The 20671-nt window shown below is 37.7% G+C and overlaps 1 protein-coding gene across 1 annotated transcript in view; it reads right to left on the bottom strand.

The window, feature by feature from the left end:
* Nucleotides 1-4371: 4371 nt before the first annotated feature.
* LOC117370210 (cytosolic phospholipase A2-like) overlaps nucleotides 4372-20671 on the bottom strand; it is a 29470-nt gene continuing 13170 nt past the window's right edge. Inside the window, exons 11-19 of the mRNA XM_033965598.2 lie at nucleotides 18427-18564; nucleotides 18249-18338; nucleotides 15008-15073; nucleotides 13954-14084; nucleotides 12875-12980; nucleotides 12513-12697; nucleotides 10603-10792; nucleotides 7388-7545; nucleotides 4372-5294 (exon numbers count right to left, since the gene is read on the bottom strand). Of these exons, the coding sequence (XP_033821489.1) occupies nucleotides 5136-5294; nucleotides 7388-7545; nucleotides 10603-10792; nucleotides 12513-12697; nucleotides 12875-12980; nucleotides 13954-14084; nucleotides 15008-15073; nucleotides 18249-18338; nucleotides 18427-18564 (1223 nt within the window). The 3' untranslated portion in view covers nucleotides 4372-5135. The remainder of the gene's footprint in view (nucleotides 5295-7387; nucleotides 7546-10602; nucleotides 10793-12512; nucleotides 12698-12874; nucleotides 12981-13953; nucleotides 14085-15007; nucleotides 15074-18248; nucleotides 18339-18426; nucleotides 18565-20671) is intronic.

The raw sequence follows: 20671 nt of genomic DNA, 5'->3' as shown, positions 1-20671 counted from the left end.
TTTACTTCCGTCAACTGGATGAAAAGCATTAGAGTGAAGATGTTTTGCTCAATCCTCAGACCTAAAAAAAACAATAATGATAGACAGGATGCTCCTAGGTGTGAGATCATTAGGGGCCTGAACGATGAGGTAAAACATGACTCAGGTGCAGTTCACACTTAAAGTAGTTCAACAGACCAAGTGAACAAACAGAAACTGTAAACAAACAGGTGTGTTAGTTTCAGTGTAGTTAGCTCATACCTTCAGACAGATATAAAGCAGTGTCCACGAGTAATTTGACCAGAAGCGGCTTGGACGAGCAGCGAAATGTCTAAAACGTTCGTCCAGTTGACATAATTTTTTGTCTTCTATTAATATTTCGTTTCATAATAGGTCTGTTTGTGCTCTTTTAGGTTAAAATGAGTTGAATTTACTTTACAATACAGTTTCAAATTTCATACAAACACATCCTTCTTATGTGAAATATTCTGTACAATATGACAGAAAATAAAAAAAAAGTGTCATATTCCAGGTTGTATGGCATTGCGTGAGTATAAGTACACATTTTTTACTCTTTGAAGACTTGATCAAATACATATACGAAGAAACCCCATCCAAATCACAAACCCCAAGCTTCCACAATGCGCAGAAGAGTCGCCCTCACTCTGTGGTTATTAAGCGTGTTCAGTCAGTCGTATGGAAGGACCTTGTGCGTTGTAAATTGTTGTACATTTCCACTGTCTGAGAATCATGAGAGCGCCGGAGGGGTTGTGTCAGATTCCTGTGAGCGCTCAGGCTGAAGGAGGACAGTGAGAAATTCCACTGACAAATGCAAACACAGTCCTGTCTATAGGATACGGAGGAGCGCACGGTCGGCTCATATTACGCATAAAACGTTGAAAAAAAACGTTGAAAAAAGTTCATTCCCAGCCCTGTTAAAATCACTTAAAATTACACTGTATCATTTTTTCTACTCATCACCATGGATATTTTCATTTGTTATTAATCGCCGGATTTATACAGAGCATTTCATGACACCCAAAGTGCTTTACGGTGCATTATTCTAGCCACAGCTGCCCTGAGACAGACTGACGGAAGTGAGGCTGCTAATCTGCGCCATTGGGTCTTGCAGGTGACGTGCCTTGCCAAAGAACACAAGAACAGCTTTTGCCACTCGCTCATAGTCAGAAATGTTCCACAGAATAGTATTAAATATATCAATCTTGCATTTATTCAATCGCGTTTTCATCCACAACACCAGTCTGAGCTATTATCTCCACGGAGACAAGCAGGAAAGTTACATAGTGCACCTCTAATTCTGAATATTCATTTGGATTTGTAGTTTACATTGAGTTAAATTAAGTTTTATTATGTTTGCGAGCTACAATTTTTCAAAGGTGTCAAGATATTTCTAACTGTTGATCGTCCGGTGTTAAGAAATGCAAATTACACAGAAATATTAGATCTTTTGAATAAGGAAAAGTTCTCCAGATGAAGCCCGTGAATACCCTTTATGTTTTCTGTAATTAATTAATTTACAAGCTCCGTATTGACAAGTCTGATGTACTTTGTCCGAAAAAGTCCTGCTTACTACAATAGGCTATGTCAAATCCACTGCTCTTGGGCTTATAAGTAGTATAAGTAGTAGTAGTCTGTATTTAATTGTCACTAAAGGCCCCTAGATAATACCATAGATACCATTATGTACAGTCACTTTCAAGAGGTACATATTTCAGTTTTGGTGGGATAGTATCTGTGGAAAATCTTCATCATAGTTTCACTTCAGTTAAGTAACAGTTTGAGGAAAAACGTTGAGAGGAAAAAGACAAAGCTACAAAGAAACAGGAAGTAACGGTTGGTTGCAAAAGGGAATATAACAGGTTAGTTTACATTTTACTAAAGATTTTGGTTAAGATTAAACTTAGAGTCTTGTCTCATCTAATTTTGGTGCAGTTTTTAATGTCAGCCTACTTCCTGGTTGGACACGGGCAGCAGGAAGTAGGATGCCCGTAACGTTATGGCTGCTACGTTCTATAGTAATGGCCAAAGCTAAACAAAATTACTGTACGCAATAGTATGATTGGAAAACTACAAATAAATGACAACTTTATTTTGTTAAATCATTGTTTAAACCATAGACGATATATAAATGGGCGTCTGTGTAATCCCTCAGTCGTCCAGGTCTGATCCATAGCAAAAGAAGCGGCTTGGATGAACGGCGAAACATTTTCACTCTTACAATGATTTGTCCACTTTAAGGCAAAAATTGGTTCACCCTAAGGACAAAACCCCGAGCCATAAACAAAGTAATGAAGTCTACTCCATTCAGTGAAGAGTGCAGTGAGCGGGACATTGGAGAAACTAAACAGCTACTTCATAAGAGGATGTACCAACACCGGCGTGAGAGCAGCTCAGGACCTCAGTCTGCTATACATCTGCATCTCAAAGACATTAATCACTCCTTTGAAGATAGTGAAGTTCAGATCTTAGCCAGAGAAAAGAAATGGTTTGAGAAGAGAGTTAAAGAAGCTATTTTTGTTAGGAAAGACAATCCTTCCTTAAACAGGACTGGGGGCCTAACACGTCATCTCTCACCGATCTACAACTCTATCCTCAGACCCACAACAATGAGAACAACAGCAGGGTCGTTAAGGGCTGAATAGGGTAGTCTCATCTGAAACTGGAGACAATAGATGTTTACAGTTTCAGTGTAGTTAGCCCCTCCCTTCAGACAGATATAAGGCAGTGTCCAGCAGTAATCTGACCAAAACTGAAGAAGCGGCTTGGATGAGCAGCGAAACGTCTTCACTCCTACAACGATTTGTCCAGTTGATAGATTTAAATTTCGTCTTTTGCTGTCTTAAAATATTTGCATTAGTCAACTCTACATAATCCTGGTGTTTTTCTTTCACTATTGTGTCCGTAAATCAGGATATGAACATTAATAACAGACAAATCAGGTGCCTTCTTTCCCAGAGGTCGCTCCTGCTAGCATTAGCAACAGGTTTGATTGACAGCGTTGCTAAGTGCCTGCTCCCTGCTAAACCAGCGGTGCGAGCGTGAAGGGACGTTACCTCCAACAGCTCTGGATCGGCTCTTTGGTTGCTATGATACTTGCAGTCGGTATTCCTGATATGCAACTTATCTCCAAATTCACCCCTGTAACTGTTATTTCATCTGACCGGAATCGAACGCTACGGGTGACGTCACATTCCCATTGTCCACTTCTTTCGACAGTCTATGGTTTGAACTTGTCTTTGCATTTTGGATGGAATCGCTGACAGGCAATGACATAGGCAGAGAGATTCCCTTTTTCTTCCTGTATTTTCCAACTTTTTGTTTTGTACATTTTTTCCGTGCACTGCCCCTTAACTGATGTCAAACTATAATAAATATTTACCACAGCTACTATCCCACCACATCAAGTCATAACAATTATTAACCTGTCAAATGAGCTTTGAAGTAAAACCATCAGCGACCGCACCTCTGCCCTATCGCACTCGTGGGGAGAAAGTGAGAGTTCGTTTCCATGGCGACTCAGTTGTTTTCCAAAATGGTGGCCGCGCCTGTGCTGTAGGTGGGTAAACATGAAGCGTTTGAGGTCTCCACCGGGGTAGGATCATCTCGTGACTACCTCCTCTGTTATTTAAAAAGGATTACATGTTTGGACCAGTCATCAAGGTGGCCCATACTGTTTTCATGGGTGTCCTACTGTTGCATATGAACTCAAATAACACAGGGAAAAACGCAAGGATTTAAAAAAAAAAATGTAATTAACGATAACAAAAAACACATTTCAGTCATAAAAATCATTAAGTATGGTAATAAAACAACGGGGGCAAAAGTTCAAACCAATAAATACCCTGACTCACCAGATGTAGCAAATAAGACTGTAGGACTTTAGTCATTGTATTTGATTTAATTTAGATTATAAGGATTTATATGGAACCACAGCATAAAGGAGAAGAGAGTGAATTTGCTAAAGATATGGTATTTATATGTAAAAAGGCAGATTAAACTCATGTTTCACAAGTTTAATCTATTCATATATAAATACATAGTTTCTTGGTACTTCTTTTCTACATAAATAGTTGTTTTTGCATGAACTCTGGAGCAGTTGTAGTCTTATGAATGCGGTTTGGGTCAGATATGGAGATACGGACTAGTTTTAAGTTTTTGCCACGCCTCCTGTCTTTAGTCAATCAAGAATTTACAACTACAGCTCTAGTGGAGACATACAAAATTATCTATAAAGGATTTTGCGTAGGACTTGGGTCTTTTAGGTGCAATGTGTAACTTCTGCTCTCCTCTCTATAAAGAACGTATTGCTCTGTCGAATAGTAATATATTAAACTTATCTATCTGGCATTTATTCAATTACAACTGTTTTTATTTCTCAAAAATGCAAAATCTTTAGGAATGGGGCTGCCTCTCCACAGATCTGTCCTGTAACTTGGCCTTGTAGCGTCACCTGCGTGTCTCCATGGTGACGGTGACGTGAGATCTCTATGGAAATTAGCAGATGACAAACAAAAAAGTGACATAGTTTTGATATTTCACAGTTTGTTTTCTTTTGCACTGTTTTACAATTTCCACACACAAAACCGAATATTTCAATGTGTAATCATGTGACATTTATTAATTTATTTTCCAAAAAATATGTGATAAACCCATTAAAAAGTATTAAATAAAAACACATCGAACTTCCACATATCCACGGTTTGGTCCCTTATGTTTCTTATCTGTACAGTAGACCGGGCAGACGGCGTCATAGGAATGAGAACAACAATAAAAAAATATTTAAGGCTAAAAAATGTCAAATGTTGGTGAACTTTTAGTCATTGGAAGAACCCAACAATTTCCAGAGAACTCATAAAAAAAAAATCATTATACAGATCCATGCCAATATAAAATAATGTAAAATAAATTCAATGTAAAATAGTATAAGACATATAAAAGTCTATTATCAGCAAATGTCAATAATGAGAACAACTCAGTCCCGCAGTAACTCCAGTCAGAAACGTGTCCGTAACCGTTTTTTGCAGCAGCTGTGCAAATAAGCCACTTAAAGATAAGTTTCACAGGTATTCATCTTTCAAAAACAGAAAAAATGTGAAAAACTAAAGTTCAATTTGACCCTAAATCACAAAGTTTAACTACTGTTTGTTGTTTTCAAAGTTATTCCACGGTTTGCTTTGGACGTCCCGTTTGACGAGCTTCTTTTTGGGGATGGCGCTGAGGGAAAAGGGGAGACCGCCACTCGAGGGGGTTTCTTTACGGGCCACAATGCAGTCTTTAATGCAATCCTTTATCACCTGCAAAAAGCAAAACAGAACAGGTCAGTACAAGGATGCATACAATATTTTGAAGGTTCTATATATTGCATTGGTGTTGTCACAATGCTCACATTTCAAGTCGATTTTGATTCTAAGGAATAGGCCTGATACTGGTTTAAATATTACACTGATAAAAACTTTAGGCAATTGTAATTTTCAACCAATTTTCACTTTTTTTATACTACCATATGGTCTTATACTAGTCCTGATAAGCTTAAAGACGACATATGTGCTAGAGTCTTATACATAGTTATATATGACACCCGTGAATCATTATGTTATAATATCTACATTTTAAATTGCAGTATTCATCTAAAGTGACTTAATAAAAGAAACAAGTCTGCTGAAGTCTTCCACGTTAGATGCACTGCCCAATGGGAGCTGGCAGCGCTGCAAACATCACAACAAAGAGCCGTGGAGCTGTCAGGTGAAGCTATATTATAGATTTTTTTTTTTCCTTTTTATTCATTTAAACTAGTATTATATAAGAGAGATATTTTTTTAAATGCACTGGTAAATATATTTGTAATTACACCAATTGCACATCGCGTGTTGGTTCTTAAGTCGATTATCCAATTAGAGACGAGAAAAAGCTCAGTTTCGGGGGGCCAGATATAGAATTAGACCAGAACTAGTTGGATCGCATGTTACCGCTATTATCTTATTTTTAGCCCAAGTACCTTTAAACTTCAACAGAACCTATTATTTGTTATTTAAATACACTTTTTTTCCCCAGGTAAATATGTACTTAGGGTTATTTATTATTACCCAACCAGGAAGCTTTGAATGAGCTCACTGCATATTATACATTCTGCATCATCTTTCATGGTTACTCAGTGGAAGTGAGTCAGACTAAGGTTAGATTGACCGCTCACACACAACTGACACACCTCACCCCTTCAAACAAGCACCAGCTGGGCATTTATGAAGCCAAAGGTTTTATAAATGGCAAAATTCTACTGTTGCACAACAAGAATAGAACTCCTCCATCTGCGAATCTTATGAATGAAATTGTCAGCGGTGGTATGTAATGTATGTCGCCAGGGCTAGACAATATACTGCATTTGAATTAAAATAATCAAACTGCAAAGACTGCAACCCTTTACATAACAAAATGTAAACAACTACATATTTGGTTAGGACTGTGTAAATAATACAATTTTAACCAAAAATCCAGTTCAACTCGTGGAGGAAAACATAGTCCTGTTCATGAATTTAGTCAGCCATATTTATTTGTTAAGAGTACATCACCAACCCACAGGTCAGAGGTTTGATTCCCACTTGGATCACGCTGTTATTGTGTCCTTAAGCAAGAGACATTACCCACACTGCCTAAAGTGATGAATGTTGGGGCTGCGTGAGTGATTTGTGGGGGTTTGAGGGGCTGATGGTGTAGATTTGCAGACGTAGCTGTGGCTGTAATAGTAGCTTAGTACCACAGAGCAGAGTATGGTGGGAATGAATAATGAATATGATGACCACAGGAGACAGTATTTATATAGGGAAAAGATGGATTAACTCTGTACACCTTTACAAATGCATGCTCTGAAATGCAGGTAACTCTTGTATTAGTTTAAAGAAGGTTTGTGTTTGCTATATAGTTATAATCTATGACACCCGTGGATCATTATGTTATAATTTGCACATTTTAAATCACAATATTCACCTAAATGACTTAATAAAAGAAACAAGTCTGCTGATTTTGTGCTAGAACACTGCAGTGCCCAATGGGAGCTGACATCTCCGTAAACGTCATCACAACAAAGAGTCGGCGCCTCCTATGGATAGCTGCAGATCACATTTTTTTCATTTGCACCAAAATAGCTACTCGATGCTGCCGAAAGCGACGCACATCATCGATTAAGAAAACTGAAGAATGAGGTAAGTAGAGAGCAGTGGACGTGCGCCAGTGAAGGTGAAAACAGGGACTGATCGGCAAAATGGCGACTTGAAAATAAGTGATTAAATATTGCTCAAACATGCAAGAGTCTCTCCAAATACAACTGCAAGAGAGCAAATGACTAAAAGCTGTGAAAAGTCAATTTTGCATAGATCTGCTTTAAAAACTTCACCTCCAGGTTGTTGAGCGTGTTGAACTCCATGAGGTCGTGCAGTTGGGTGAATGCGTTGTTGTTGTACTGGAAGTTAAACGTGGAAAAAGGCGTCTCGGGGTCGTCGAAGATGTCAAAATCAGCAGCTTCTTTCTCCTTCTCTGTCTCTCTGGGAACACCTACAAATACATTCAATATTCATAGTTACTTTCTATCAGTAAAAGGTTGATGTGACAATACAACATTTAAAAATACCTAAAATGGAGCTGGAGGACAGACTGCAATTCTGTGGTGGAATTTGCTGTTTAACTGTCAGATTGCAGATATGTTTACCTGGTTTATTGTCATAATTTCTGTAATTACTGGGCCTATCCACATGAAACAAAAACTGATTCAAAGTTCCATCTCTTCTCTGTCAGTGTAAATAAACAAAAGTGAAACAAAAATAGAAAGTGGTGCCGTTATTCAACAGCAAAGACATGATTACTGTCAATTGAAAGGACTTCATGTAGAGCAGATCCCTATGAAATAAAGATAAGGTTCAACATTTGTCATAAATTTGGACAGCTCTTCAAAAAACAGTGAATATTCCATAGCGTTACATAGGCCCTTGTCTTCTATTTGGGCACAAAGTTAAAGACATAAACTAAATGATTACTGTCACACTGTCAATTAACTAGCCTAAAAAAAGTGGCTATTCTATTATAAAAAAAATCATATTATTTATATTTACAGACCAAATTTGTGATAGCTTCTCATTCACTCAATACAAAAAAAGACAACCAAATATTAAAGATAACTGTCACTGAAGTTCGTAAACAAGCTGTGTCCACCCACTGTCCATTACATCTTACAAACATGTGAATAATAGGCCATCATTAAAGCACAAAGAGAGTGGAACGTCAGTCATGTGGAAAATGCACGGCTCTAATTACAAACAGGAGCTCCATATACGGGCTTAATCCAGAGACCTTTGCTTATATAACTCGGGGTATATGTTGGAGAATGTAAAGCAAGGAAGGGTTTTGAACAGTGATGCATGGTGTGTTTACGCAAAGAGCATCAACACAACCCCAGTGTTCCTCCTTTCTCCTTAAGGGGCTGTAATTCAGAGGGGCTGCCCATAAAACGCCGTTAACCATGAAGGTATGCTTTAGCTCATTTCTACCAGCCACACCACAGCTGAAGCATGTTATACTGGGGTCACATAAGCGAGGGGCCCACAGGTTAGAGGCACAAAGCCCAAAATGGCTGCGTCAGTTTCCAGGAAGTAGTGCATTACGGTAAAGGGGGAAATATAGGTTGTGTTTACGTTTTCTATAAATTGAAGATGTCATGTCTGTATAACTCTATGGGAGGTTCACTGGTTTTGGAAGAAATATCCAAACCTATGATCCACAAATGCTGAAACTTATCATTATTTTGGAGGTATTGGTTCCACAAACTTGCAGTATTAAACCATATGACTTAAAGTTCTTTTAAATGGCAAGAATCACATATTTGGGCTTGAAATAATAATAATTTCATCATCAGAGAAGATGCTGAACTTTGTGCCAGATTTTGTTTCATGTGGATAGTCCCACTAATTACAGAGATATTAACTATAAACCAGGTCAACAAATCTGTAATTAAACAGAAAATTGAGCCCCAGAGCCAGTTGTCTGTATTCATGGGTTTAAGCTTCTTGTTTATAGGAGACATTTTGAGGACTTCTGTGCATTAAAGAGATATAATATTTTCTTGTAAATTATTAATTGATATGGCAACTGTGCACATTTTTAATCATGCTAATTGATGGGTTGATTAAATGGTATTTTCAGAGTATACCAGCCCCTAAAACTCAGTATATCACAACTAAAATCTATATTTAAACATTATTTATGTACGTATATATCTGTCCCCCATCTGTATTAAAGGGGCACAATGGAAGTTTTTAGCTAGAGGGTAAAAACAACATATTTTTTGCGTGAGGATCGTCATTGTTTTGCCTGTTTTGCCTGGAATTTCCCCAGAACGAAATAAAGTTTAGCAGTTTCCACGGAGATGAGCAGGTGACTCATCAAACCAAATATTTTGACAATAAAACCTGTAATTGAACAAATGAAAAGTAGACAAGTCTATATTATACTGTGGAATATTCCAGGCAAAGCAGATGACCGACCTTCTACCAGAAAAATTACGTAACGCACCTTTAACAATCGTTGGCGTATCATTTTTTTCACCTACCACCATATTGGTCCTAGTTGCAAATCTAAACAAATGTAAACCCCAAAGGAAACATGCAACAACTGACACATTACCAGCATTATGTAAATCAGTTTTAGGTGATTTTGAGCTTTCAGTTGTTAGATTAGTAACTGCATCTGTTCAGGAAAAGCCACAGAGAAGTGTTTAGATAAAACACAGATTGTAGGCCTGTCACGATAGCACATTTTGAAGCACAATCTACTGCACCAGAGAAATATTGCAATAAATGAGAATATAGAAACGACTTTATGCTGTTGGTCCAATAACAATAAAGCAAGTGCGGCTGTAGTCAACACATTAAATTCTTGGTCGACTAAAGACATGTACTGGCGATCGATCAGTCGACTAAAAACGGGGCGTGGCAAAATCTCTCAGCTATTGTGTAGCTCTATGTATCTGACTAGGCTCACACTACAGCTGCACTTTCAACTACTTGTACAGAAAAAAGTACTTACAAACATGGTGTTGTTTAAACTTAAATCATGGGTTGAACTGGCTTTTTTACAAAACAAAATCTTGCAAAGTCAGATAACTCACTCACTAACTTCTCCTTTCTGCTGTTGTCCCATATAAATCCTTATGATCGAAATAACATCATTGACTAAGACTCCATCGACCGATTGATGAACTTAACTAAACGAAAAACCAAGATAATCCAAGCAAACTTTTTAAAAATATGCAGTACCATTAAAAAGCATGAGCTGCAACACATACCCAGCAGAATGAACCAATATAAATCCATTACAGTTACTCAATCCTGTACAGCTCAAATGTTACTACGTGACAAACCAAATCTCTCCACTGTTGCAAGAAAATGAGCACACTATCTACCGTCAGCTATCATTTATTGATATAGCTGAAAAAGTAATCATCGTGCGTGACGTTAAATGGCAAAAACCCATGGAATGTTGTGACGTCATCTGAAACCAGCAATTTTGGTTTCGTGGCATAGTTTCCATAGTTACGCATGAGCACGTGTGGATATTTACCAGGCGCCTTGTACGTCCTGAAGTTGATGTTGACCAGGACAAAATGGATCACGGTGGGGCAGTTCTTCTCTCCTTTTCGTGGTTTGAAGACGTAACATTCTTTTAGTCCCTCGCGGTCGAACACCTTCGGGTCAATCTTTGGGAAAGGGAGCTTGTTCATTCGTGCCCATTTTTCAGCCAGTAACAGCTCCTGAAACACATATTGCTTTTAATGATATCTTCAGATGAAATAATTTAGGCGTTTTTAAAATGGTAAATGGTTCTGTATTTACATAGTGCTTTTCCACCTTCAAGGTAATCATGACTGGAATGTATAAAATATCTCACCAAGGAAAATGAAGAAAAGTACAAACAGTATAGAAATAGACTAACTACTAATTATAAGAGAACAGAAGCCGAATTATTATAGCATATTATTGGAAAAGTTTAAAACAAATATCAAGGTAACTTGGACTATAATTAAGGAGAGGATTGATCAGCCTAATCCCTAACATTCATTAACATAAATAATGAAAAATTATGAAAAGTAACTGACAATGTAAATGAAATTCTTAATAAATTTAATACCTTTTCTGTTAATGTGGGACAAACTCAGCAAATCAAATGCATCAAACCCATGTTGCTGATGGGAAACTTGTTATTGACGTGAATCAAAGTTCTATGTTTTATGGGCCCTTGTGTGAAAGTGACATATTAGAGGTGGTCTGAAAATGTAAAAGAAAGAGATCTACAGATTGTAACAATATCGATATGTCAGTGATCAGTGCACAGTTCAGCCATTAACTTATTTCTGCAACAGTTCTTTTGGAACAGAAACATTTCCTGAGAAAATAAAGCTGGCTAAAGTGCTCCTAATCTATAAAGTTGGTGATAAGCAACAAGTAACTAACTATAAACCGATTTCATTTATTAGATACATTTTCGAAAATACTGGAAAAATAGTTTGCTCAACAATTGGATCGTTTTCTAGAAAAATATAGAATATTATGTGTCGCAGAATGGATTATGTAATAATAGATCTACATCTCTAACAGTGATGGATTTTATAAAAAATGTATCAGCAGTTGACAGCAAACAAAATACAATTGGTATATTTATCAATCTATGTCAAGCATTCGATACTATTGACCATAATTTACTTTTACAGAAGTGTGACTGTTATGGGATCAGAGAAATGGTGAAAAGCTGGTTAAAAAGCTGCTCAAACAATAGACTTAAATATGTAGAAATTACTATTATTATGCGGAATTTCCCAAGGTTCTGTTTTGGGCCCAAAAATATTCATTTTTTTATTTGAATGACATTTGTAAAGTGCCTAAAATATTGTTGAAGTTAGGTATTTTTGCAGATGATCACAAATGTATTGTTCAGGACATGATAATCAATTAATTTTGCTGAAACATAAATGATACAATTTTTAAAAATAGTTTGATTTAAAGTTATCATTGAATGAACAACATTCATCTTTCGGAGCTGGAATCACGTCACCAACCTGTGGCTGAATAGATCTGTCAGCTCAACCAATGATGCTTCTGTCAAGAGCGGGATTTGAACCGCCAACCTTCAGATCACTGGACAATCACTAAACTATATTGTTTACTTTTTTCGGTTGTTTAGTTGCCCTAAAAACATCCTAATTTGAGATTCATAAACTACTACTAAACGTATTGCAGTTTAGTCATGATATAGATTAGGTTTAGTCCTGTTCTTTTCTCCATTCAAAAGATATGATATTTAGATCTGAATTACATTATTGCTATGACAACTGACACATGCTTTTAATGGCAGGAGATGAGCTGTGGACCTCTCCATTAAAAAGACCCAAGACACGTAGAAACAACTAAATCTCAAACTCAACCAAAATCATAACATACTACTCATAATGGTAACGAATAGGACTTGACACTGACTTTAAATGGGGGGCTGGAGTCACTGGGTCGTGCAGAGAAGTCGAAGGAGATGATGAGGTCGACGGTGCGCTGTGGTCTCAGGATGAGGGGGTATGGGAGGTTATAGGTCAAACCGCTGTCCACCACATGGATCTTCTTACTCTTCACATCCAGAGGCTCGTTAATGCGGTCGAACTCGTCTGGGTCTGAAAACAAAACAAAGGTGCAGAGAAAAGTGGTGATATGGGGCAGGCGTTTGGGAGTAAAAGTAGTTTCAGTTAGACAAAGGACATATTGTTTTTTGGGTATTTAGACTATAAACTTAAACATATGTAGATAATTATTGTACATTTTATCCTTTGTTATACTATGTTGTTCTTCACCTGTAACAGCGTCCACTTCATCATCAGGTGTGGGGACCTCACAGGTGTATTGTAGATTATAGGGAATGCTGGGGGTCAAGTTTAACCCCAACATGAAGTTATGAACCTGCAGAGAGAGGAACAGGTCAGTCAATGAGCTGTGATACTGGGGCTTGTGATATGGCAAAAACAATATATCTTTTTTTCTCCATATTTTCTTCATATTTTATTACTTTGTCCTATTAAAAACTAATTAAAATGGATGTCAATATTTATTTCCTGAGCATAACCAACAGAGACATTGCCATTTAACACAAAAATAGTCAATATTCTACAATATTCTATCCATCTATCCAAATTGTGCTGCTTTATCTGGGACCGGAACGTGAAGGCAGCAGTCGGAGCAGGGATGCCCAGTCTTCCCTCTGCACACACACTTCCTCCAGCTCTTCCAAGGGGATCCCGAGGCACAATCCCTCCAGCGTGTCCTGGGTCATCCCCGGGGCCTCCTCCCATTTTGTCGTAACATGGATTTCAATATTAATTTCCTGATCCCAAGCAATACGTACTTGTAATCATTGGCATTTAATACGAAAAAATAGTCATGTACCTCCAAGCTACATGATTTTACTGACAGGAAATTGGCAGTAGACCTCTCAGTTAAAAACACCCATGACTAAATCTTTTCTTTCTTCTTTCTTTATCTTTATTTATACAAAACAAACAAGTAGATAAGCCCATCTAAAACAGGTGCAGGTGTGTGTATAAAAGTTTGTTACCAGATTATTACATCGCGATCGTGTCACCAAAGTATCCAGTTTTGCTTTTCATTGGTCTGTATTCCATTTTTGTGACTGAAGCCCTTTTTTACATCTCAGTTTTGGTGCAGTTAGTCCTTAGGCTTGTGCAGTCATGTGATCTGGTATTAAATCCTGGAAGTTTTTGAAGTAGTCTCTTACAGATAAATTGCCATGTGAAGTGCTTTTTTCTTCTAATACACAGTGATGGCCAACAGTGGGATAGTTTTTGCATGTTTATGTCTACAACTGTCTAAATGTTTCTGGAAATTGTAAAATTCGATCAGCTGTATTTGCTCATACCTTCCCCGCTCGTCCCTCTCTCGTGTTGAACAGAGCCGAGTCGCTGACGAAAGATGTGAACATTCTCTGGACCCAGCTGGCTTGTGCTGTGCGGTGGTACTCCTCGTCCGCCTCCGGGTTCTCTGATCCAGCTGCAGCAAAAACATGTTTACGGAGAATTTAACTCACAATAAAGTAAATATGAGTGTGACGGCAGAGGCTATGTTTATATGCACGCTAAAAATGTAGTTATATTTGAGATACAAGTTTAAAAAGTAGTAGTACACACTGTTAACAACTCCATGAGCATTAAAGGTGGAGTGTCAGTGGGATCCTTGTCTCCATGGAGATATTGTTGTTTCGCCTGAAATGTTCACAGCATGGCATTAAACTTACCTTTCACTATGGGGACGAGCACTAGGCCAAGTTACAGGTCAATGAAAAGCAAGTTAGATTTATTTATTGCCATACTGTGGAATATTCCAGGCAAACATTCTCATGGAGACAAGAGAGCGACGGATCCTAGACCTGTCACATGTCACCAGATGTTTTTGATGAGCTGATTTCTCTCGTGCCGTCTTGGTGTATAGGAACAGTGCGATTGGTCTAACATGGAGCCTCACTTCAAACTCCACCCCTGCAGCCAGATGATTGTAATCAGACACACCTGGCTATAATAAGTGCAGTCTTTTGTGATGTCACCAACTACTGGAAATTGCAGAAGCCACTGAAGGCAGCACACACTTTAACTTAAAAATGTACCCAGTTTGCACCAAAAGTTGCCAAAAAAATGACTGGGAGGAGTTGATAATGCCATTAACACACCAAAAAAGATTGATTTACTGTTCACTTCCCCTTTAAATCATTTTGAAAGTGCAAGAAATAATAATTTACAATGTGTTATATGAATATCCCTGAACTTACAACACAAGCCTTTTGATGAATAAGTCCAAATTTGCCAAACTCTTTCTGTATTTTCTTGCATCAGAGTGGAAATATAACTTACTTAAATGGTATTCGGACCTGCTAAACCACATTTTAGCGCCTGTATCTTTAAATGCAGATAGGATCTCACCTTTCCGCGGCTCATCATCATTGTCCAGGCTGTCCTCTCCCACGATGTGCTGAGGTTTGATCTGCTCTGTAACATGATCACAAAGACACACATCAAACAGGCGTGTTCAGGTGACATTACAATGTTCTAGAAACCCTATAGTTTAATCTAGGCTGGAGACGGGCCAGAATCTATGGTGGGATTTGCTGTTCAACTGTCAGACTGCAGATTTGTTGACCTGGTTTATGGTTAATATCTCTGGGCCTGTCCACACGAAAACAAAACTACCACAAAGAGTAGCGTCTTCTCTGTCAGTATCATCGATATTTGAAATTCCAGCTGTGAGTATCATAGCAACCAAAGAGCCAGTCTGGAGCGAGGCTGTTGAAGGTAACGGCCCTTCCCGCTTAGCAACGCTGTCAATCAAACCTGTGGGAGCGACCATGGTGAAAGAAGACGCTTGATTTGTCTGTTATTAATGTTCATATCTTGATTTACTAACAAAATAGCGCAATAAAAACACCAGGATCATGTAGAGAGGGATAGTACAAACATTTTAAGAGCAAAATGACGAGTCTAACAGCAGCAGTTATGGAAAGAGGGGCGACAGTTTTTCAGTACAAAGTGAATTGGAGGCAGGGTCGATGGAGCCGGTAGCGCGCCCATGCTCACTTACTATTTGGAACACGACGGCTAGCAGGTTAGCTACGTCCATTTATACTTACAGTCTATGGTCAGTATACATAAACAAAAGATAAATTATTTTTTCACATTAACTTCAGAAAGTGGAGCCATTATTCAACCCCAAAGATGTGATTGTTGGCAGCTGAAAGGACTTTAAGGCATAACATTAATATGGCAAGTTCATGAAGCCTAAGAAATAAGAAAACCCACTGCTCCATACCAGGAAATAGCTATCCATAGGAGGGGGTATTAACACGGTCCAGCAACAAGACACTTACAGATGTACTGAAAAGAGGCAAGTTTGCATTCCATTAAGAAACAACTCCACATCGCATCAGGTTTGTGAAGTTGTACTGTATTGTTTTTGTCTCATGCTATTGTATATTTATCAAAAAACAGTGCGAGAGGAAGTGTTATGTAAATGTGTGTTGAGAATTGGGCAGAATCATAAGGAGGGTTTGAACAGGAGGAGAGATCACAAGATTACTCAAACATGCATGAATGATATCTGAAACCTGTTCAGGCAGGTTTTTGATGAGGGAACAACATTATTCAACTTATTCTAGTAGTTCCCATGTGCGCCGTCACTGTCATTTGCGTTGTATTGTTTTGCATGGGGCTGCCGATCTTGAGAGCAAATAAGTACTTAATCAGAAGTGGCATTTTAGTCACATTTATGTCAAAAGTGGCGGGGCTGAATACAGTCGATAACATGGTCAAAATCTCCAAAAAGTAAATTTTACATAATACTCTTTTTAAAATTGTTTTAGATTAATATTGTGACTATATAACTAATTGTTACTGTAGCATACAAAAGCATATTCTGTCATCTTATTATGTGATTTTAATTGGCATTAGATGACCTTGTATTACCAAGAAACTTTGTCATAAACACTATAAGTTAATACAGAAATAAACCAAACTTTGCTAAACCATAGTGTTAGTGTCAATATAAGAAACGTAAAACATTCTTGCATAAGGCGGACACATTTAGCAATTGTAACTGAGCTTGTCTGAATGGAAAAAGGTCAAGTGCGAGAAAACAAACATCCGATGATCTGTGAGAGGATCCTTTTCACGCAAAGTCAGATCTGATGGGATAAGTTCAGCCGAGCTATTTTTAAACATAAATACTATAGTGACAATGATCATTACACAAAGAACGCATAACAATAAAGGCATATCGGCTGTGTGCAGAGGGCGGAGTCTAGAGGGATTTTCTCAATGAAGAAAATATGAGGTTACACATAGCAACCAAACAATAAATATTTGAGCAGTGATTTAAAGATTTAACCACAACAGCTACAAGATCAGTTACTTCTGTTGTGGTTACAGTCATAGGTGGGTACAGTAGAGTAGTAGTACAAATTTTGCTCAAATAAGAGTACTGCTACTTCAAAATAATATTACTCAAATAAAAGTACGAAGTAATGGTCCGAGAAAGTTCTACTCAAGTACATAACATCTGATTTATAATTTGAAGTTAATGTGAATGGACGGACAACACATTTAAGGATAGACACAAAACATGACGAGAAAGACGTTATATCTGGAGGGGAGATGGAAAAAACACAAATGTTCAACTAATTTAATATTGTCAACATAAAGCTTTTGTCACTTCCAGACTTACTCACAGAGCTTTTACTCAAGTAAGAGTACAGTTACTTCAATAAAAACACACTACTCAAGTAGAAGTGAAATTATGGTGTTAGAAAAAAATTACAATTTCTCATTTAAGTTACTCAAGTAAATATACCTCAGTAAATGTAACTGAGTACTACCCACCTGACAATATTTAATCTGATAGTGTGTTGACAGTACTTACAGTAATAGACGTATTAGGAAAACCACAATAACCTCTGTGTGTTATGGGAATAAGGTTTGTTAAAATATGTTAAAATATGCAAACAGTGTACAGTGAAAAGGGGAACAGAAATTGTCAATATATAAATATACACATTTGTTTTCTGATGACTAATCTTAAAAGTCAGGCATGACTGAGGAAACTCTAAAGGTTTTGCTGTCTCAGTATTATACAAATATATATATATGTAAACACTGTTGATTTAGTGGACGTTACACTGCAAAATATGAGAGCAATGTACAGTTAAACTACATTAAAATACAACTATATGGTGTATTCAATTCATGTGCTTTATCTCGGTCAAATAGTGAAATTAGCGCTTCCTAAAATTGAAATAAGTGACAGAAGTAATAAAAGGTACATATTGTTTAAAGACATAAACATAGACAAGCAGAAATACCATTGGTGCGCTCCTTTCATAAAGTTCCCATCATGTTTGCATTGTCCTGTTTAAAACCTAATGGAGTGTGATGTCTAAATCTCTTAAAGGCGCTGTACCTGATTTTTACAGCCTTAAAAAGGTGAAAAACAGATGTAAAACACTTTATAACTCTCAGAGACCAGAGCTCACGCACACTTCCTTATCAGACAATAAAATGTGTTTTAATTAGAGGCAGACAGCACACAGCAGACTTCTTTTGACCTCAAGAGCTGCTTGTACAATATATCTATACTGGGGCATTTGCACAAACAAATGCAAAAAATCAGCCTTACCGAGTTCTTCCTCCATGGTACTGCCCCCGGTGGTGTCCTTGACCCCTATCACGCGGTTGAACAGGATAGAGAAGGCGCTGCCCCACACACCTGTCCTTGTGACAACACACAGTCAGACCGGAGGTACACAAGTGGACACGGTGCCCTTAACTGTTGAACATGAAAACAAGGCTCTCACCCATCAGAAAGTGCAGAGGGTTCTCAGCGTATTTCTTCACAACAGTTCCCATGAAAAACTTGCTCCCAAACAGATCCGGGGTCATGAAGGTGCCATACTTGGCCATCCCGATCTCGTATGGGCTGAACTCCACCCAGTCTGCAGAAGGGCAGGTGAAACATATATTTACAGGTATATATGAGTATGACAAACAATAGCCACTCCGCTAAGGTTAAGGTTAACACGTGGGAAAATTTGCCCTCTGCACTTGACCCATCCTTCAGTGCCGCTGGGGCAGCAGGAGAAGGCACAGTAATGTTTTTCAATTACATGTTTTTCTGTTAGCTAAAGAGTGTCATACTGTGGTTCTATGTAGTAGGAAGTACTTATTTAAGTACAATTTTGCAAGCAGTATTTTTTAGCACAGACACGACTCTTTTTTTCAAGTGTCGACAGAAATAGCAGCACAGAGCTGTTTTTACACTGTTATTTGTTAAACCTGCCTTAGTTCACATGTATACAGACCTTAGACAGGGTTAAAAGGCTCCACTTACCAGACAAACACATTCACACAGACACGCACAAAAGAGACACTTAACCAAGTAATGTAAGTCAACAATTTATAAAATGTGCGTAAGTACGCATGTGACTTTCTATATTAGGTTTCTGATGAATACACACAGCAAGATGGATTGCACAGCAAGATGGATTCTCGCAGGTTTTGTGAATTCACAAACTCACAACAATCCATCTTGAGATACTCTCGCTATAAGGTTTACATTTGCCCAGCAGTGGGGGACCAATCACAGAAGCGAAGCGCCCAAATGAACCAAAACAAACACCAACAGATGTACTTCAGCCTAATTTAGCAAAAATACAGATTTTTGTGCTTTGTGCATTTGTGGACAGGGAAGATGTCTGTGATTTTTTCTCAACTGGATGCAACAAAAGGTTAATTTTTTGGCTTATTCATAAATCAGATTCAACTATTCATCATGACGTTCTGCCTTTTCCTGATCACTTTCAGTGAGAGCTTTCCCGATTGATAAATGTGTAGAACTCATTTCAGTGAACCACATATATCAATCTGCCGTTAACCCCAGATGACTCCTTCTCACAATCAGTTGGGAATTTTGCCTTTGAGCTAAGAAAAACAAGACGGTTTTAGAGTCATTTTTGCTTCATTACCAAAGAAGATGCAAGGAAGTGACCCTATAGTACCCTTTGTGCTCTGAGAGTTTCTTGTGAATTCTGTACAGCACAACAAAAATAGCCAACACATGTGAAAATTATTCTCAGAACTTGGGTTGCCAAAAGTATTGAAAATCAGATCGATACTAAATATAATACTGGACACTCTTATGAGTTTTAATATGATTTTGAGGTTTATCATAACCAATATAAGATGGTAATATAAAGAAAGTACTATATGAAAATAATGAATATAAAGAAAGTACTATATGAAAAATACACATATAAATAAAGTACTATATGAAAATTATAAATATAAAGAAAGCACTATATGAAAATTACATTCTATTACTAAAAGAGGAGTGTTTTTATCTTTATTGTAGTACCATAAGAAAAATCACAATTCCAAAGCCATGCAGCCCCGTTGCCACTTACCCATAAAAGCTATTGTTGGTATGGTAGGTCGGTGTGATTGTGTTTAAAAATAACCACTGTATATTTATTTAAAATGTTCTGAACTAATAAGTGATACAGCTATAATGGAATGTCCTTTCAATAAGTTTGCATACTGTGTCCGCTGCTAGCACAAAGAGATATTTGAAATTTTAATATTGTACAAACATGGCAACACATCACACAATAACACACAAGTAGTGTGAGTTTTAGGGAAATATGAACAGCCATGTTAGTTTGCATATGATTCTGCTACTCACTCTATTTAACATAAAATAGATTTGCAAGATTCAAAGTGTGAGTAGGACATGGACTCTACAGAACCAGTGCCTTAATACCAGAATAACTACAACTGTTTTATGAATATAATCTAATATACAGTCTGTAGAAAACAAAGGGTGGATTTACACTCTGTTTTGTTTGAGTTCAGTTTAGTCCTGGTTGGTCTGGGTGTGAGTAGAGAGTGGACATGTACCTACAGGTCCTGGTTTAGTCCTAGTCTCGTCCTGATTTTGTCCTGGTCTAGTGGAGATACTCAGATAATAACTGAGCAGTTAAAGGTTTCTGGTGGAAGTTATACATGTCTCCATGGAGATGCATTTCCTAGAATGTTTCACAGTAT

Source organism: Periophthalmus magnuspinnatus, chromosome 4 (genome assembly GCF_009829125.3).
Source record: "Periophthalmus magnuspinnatus isolate fPerMag1 chromosome 4, fPerMag1.2.pri, whole genome shotgun sequence".
Classification (NCBI taxonomy): domain Eukaryota; kingdom Metazoa; phylum Chordata; class Actinopteri; order Gobiiformes; family Gobiidae; genus Periophthalmus; species Periophthalmus magnuspinnatus.
Note: the sequence above shows the minus strand (reverse complement) of the source record. Positions and strands in the feature narration are given on the sequence as shown.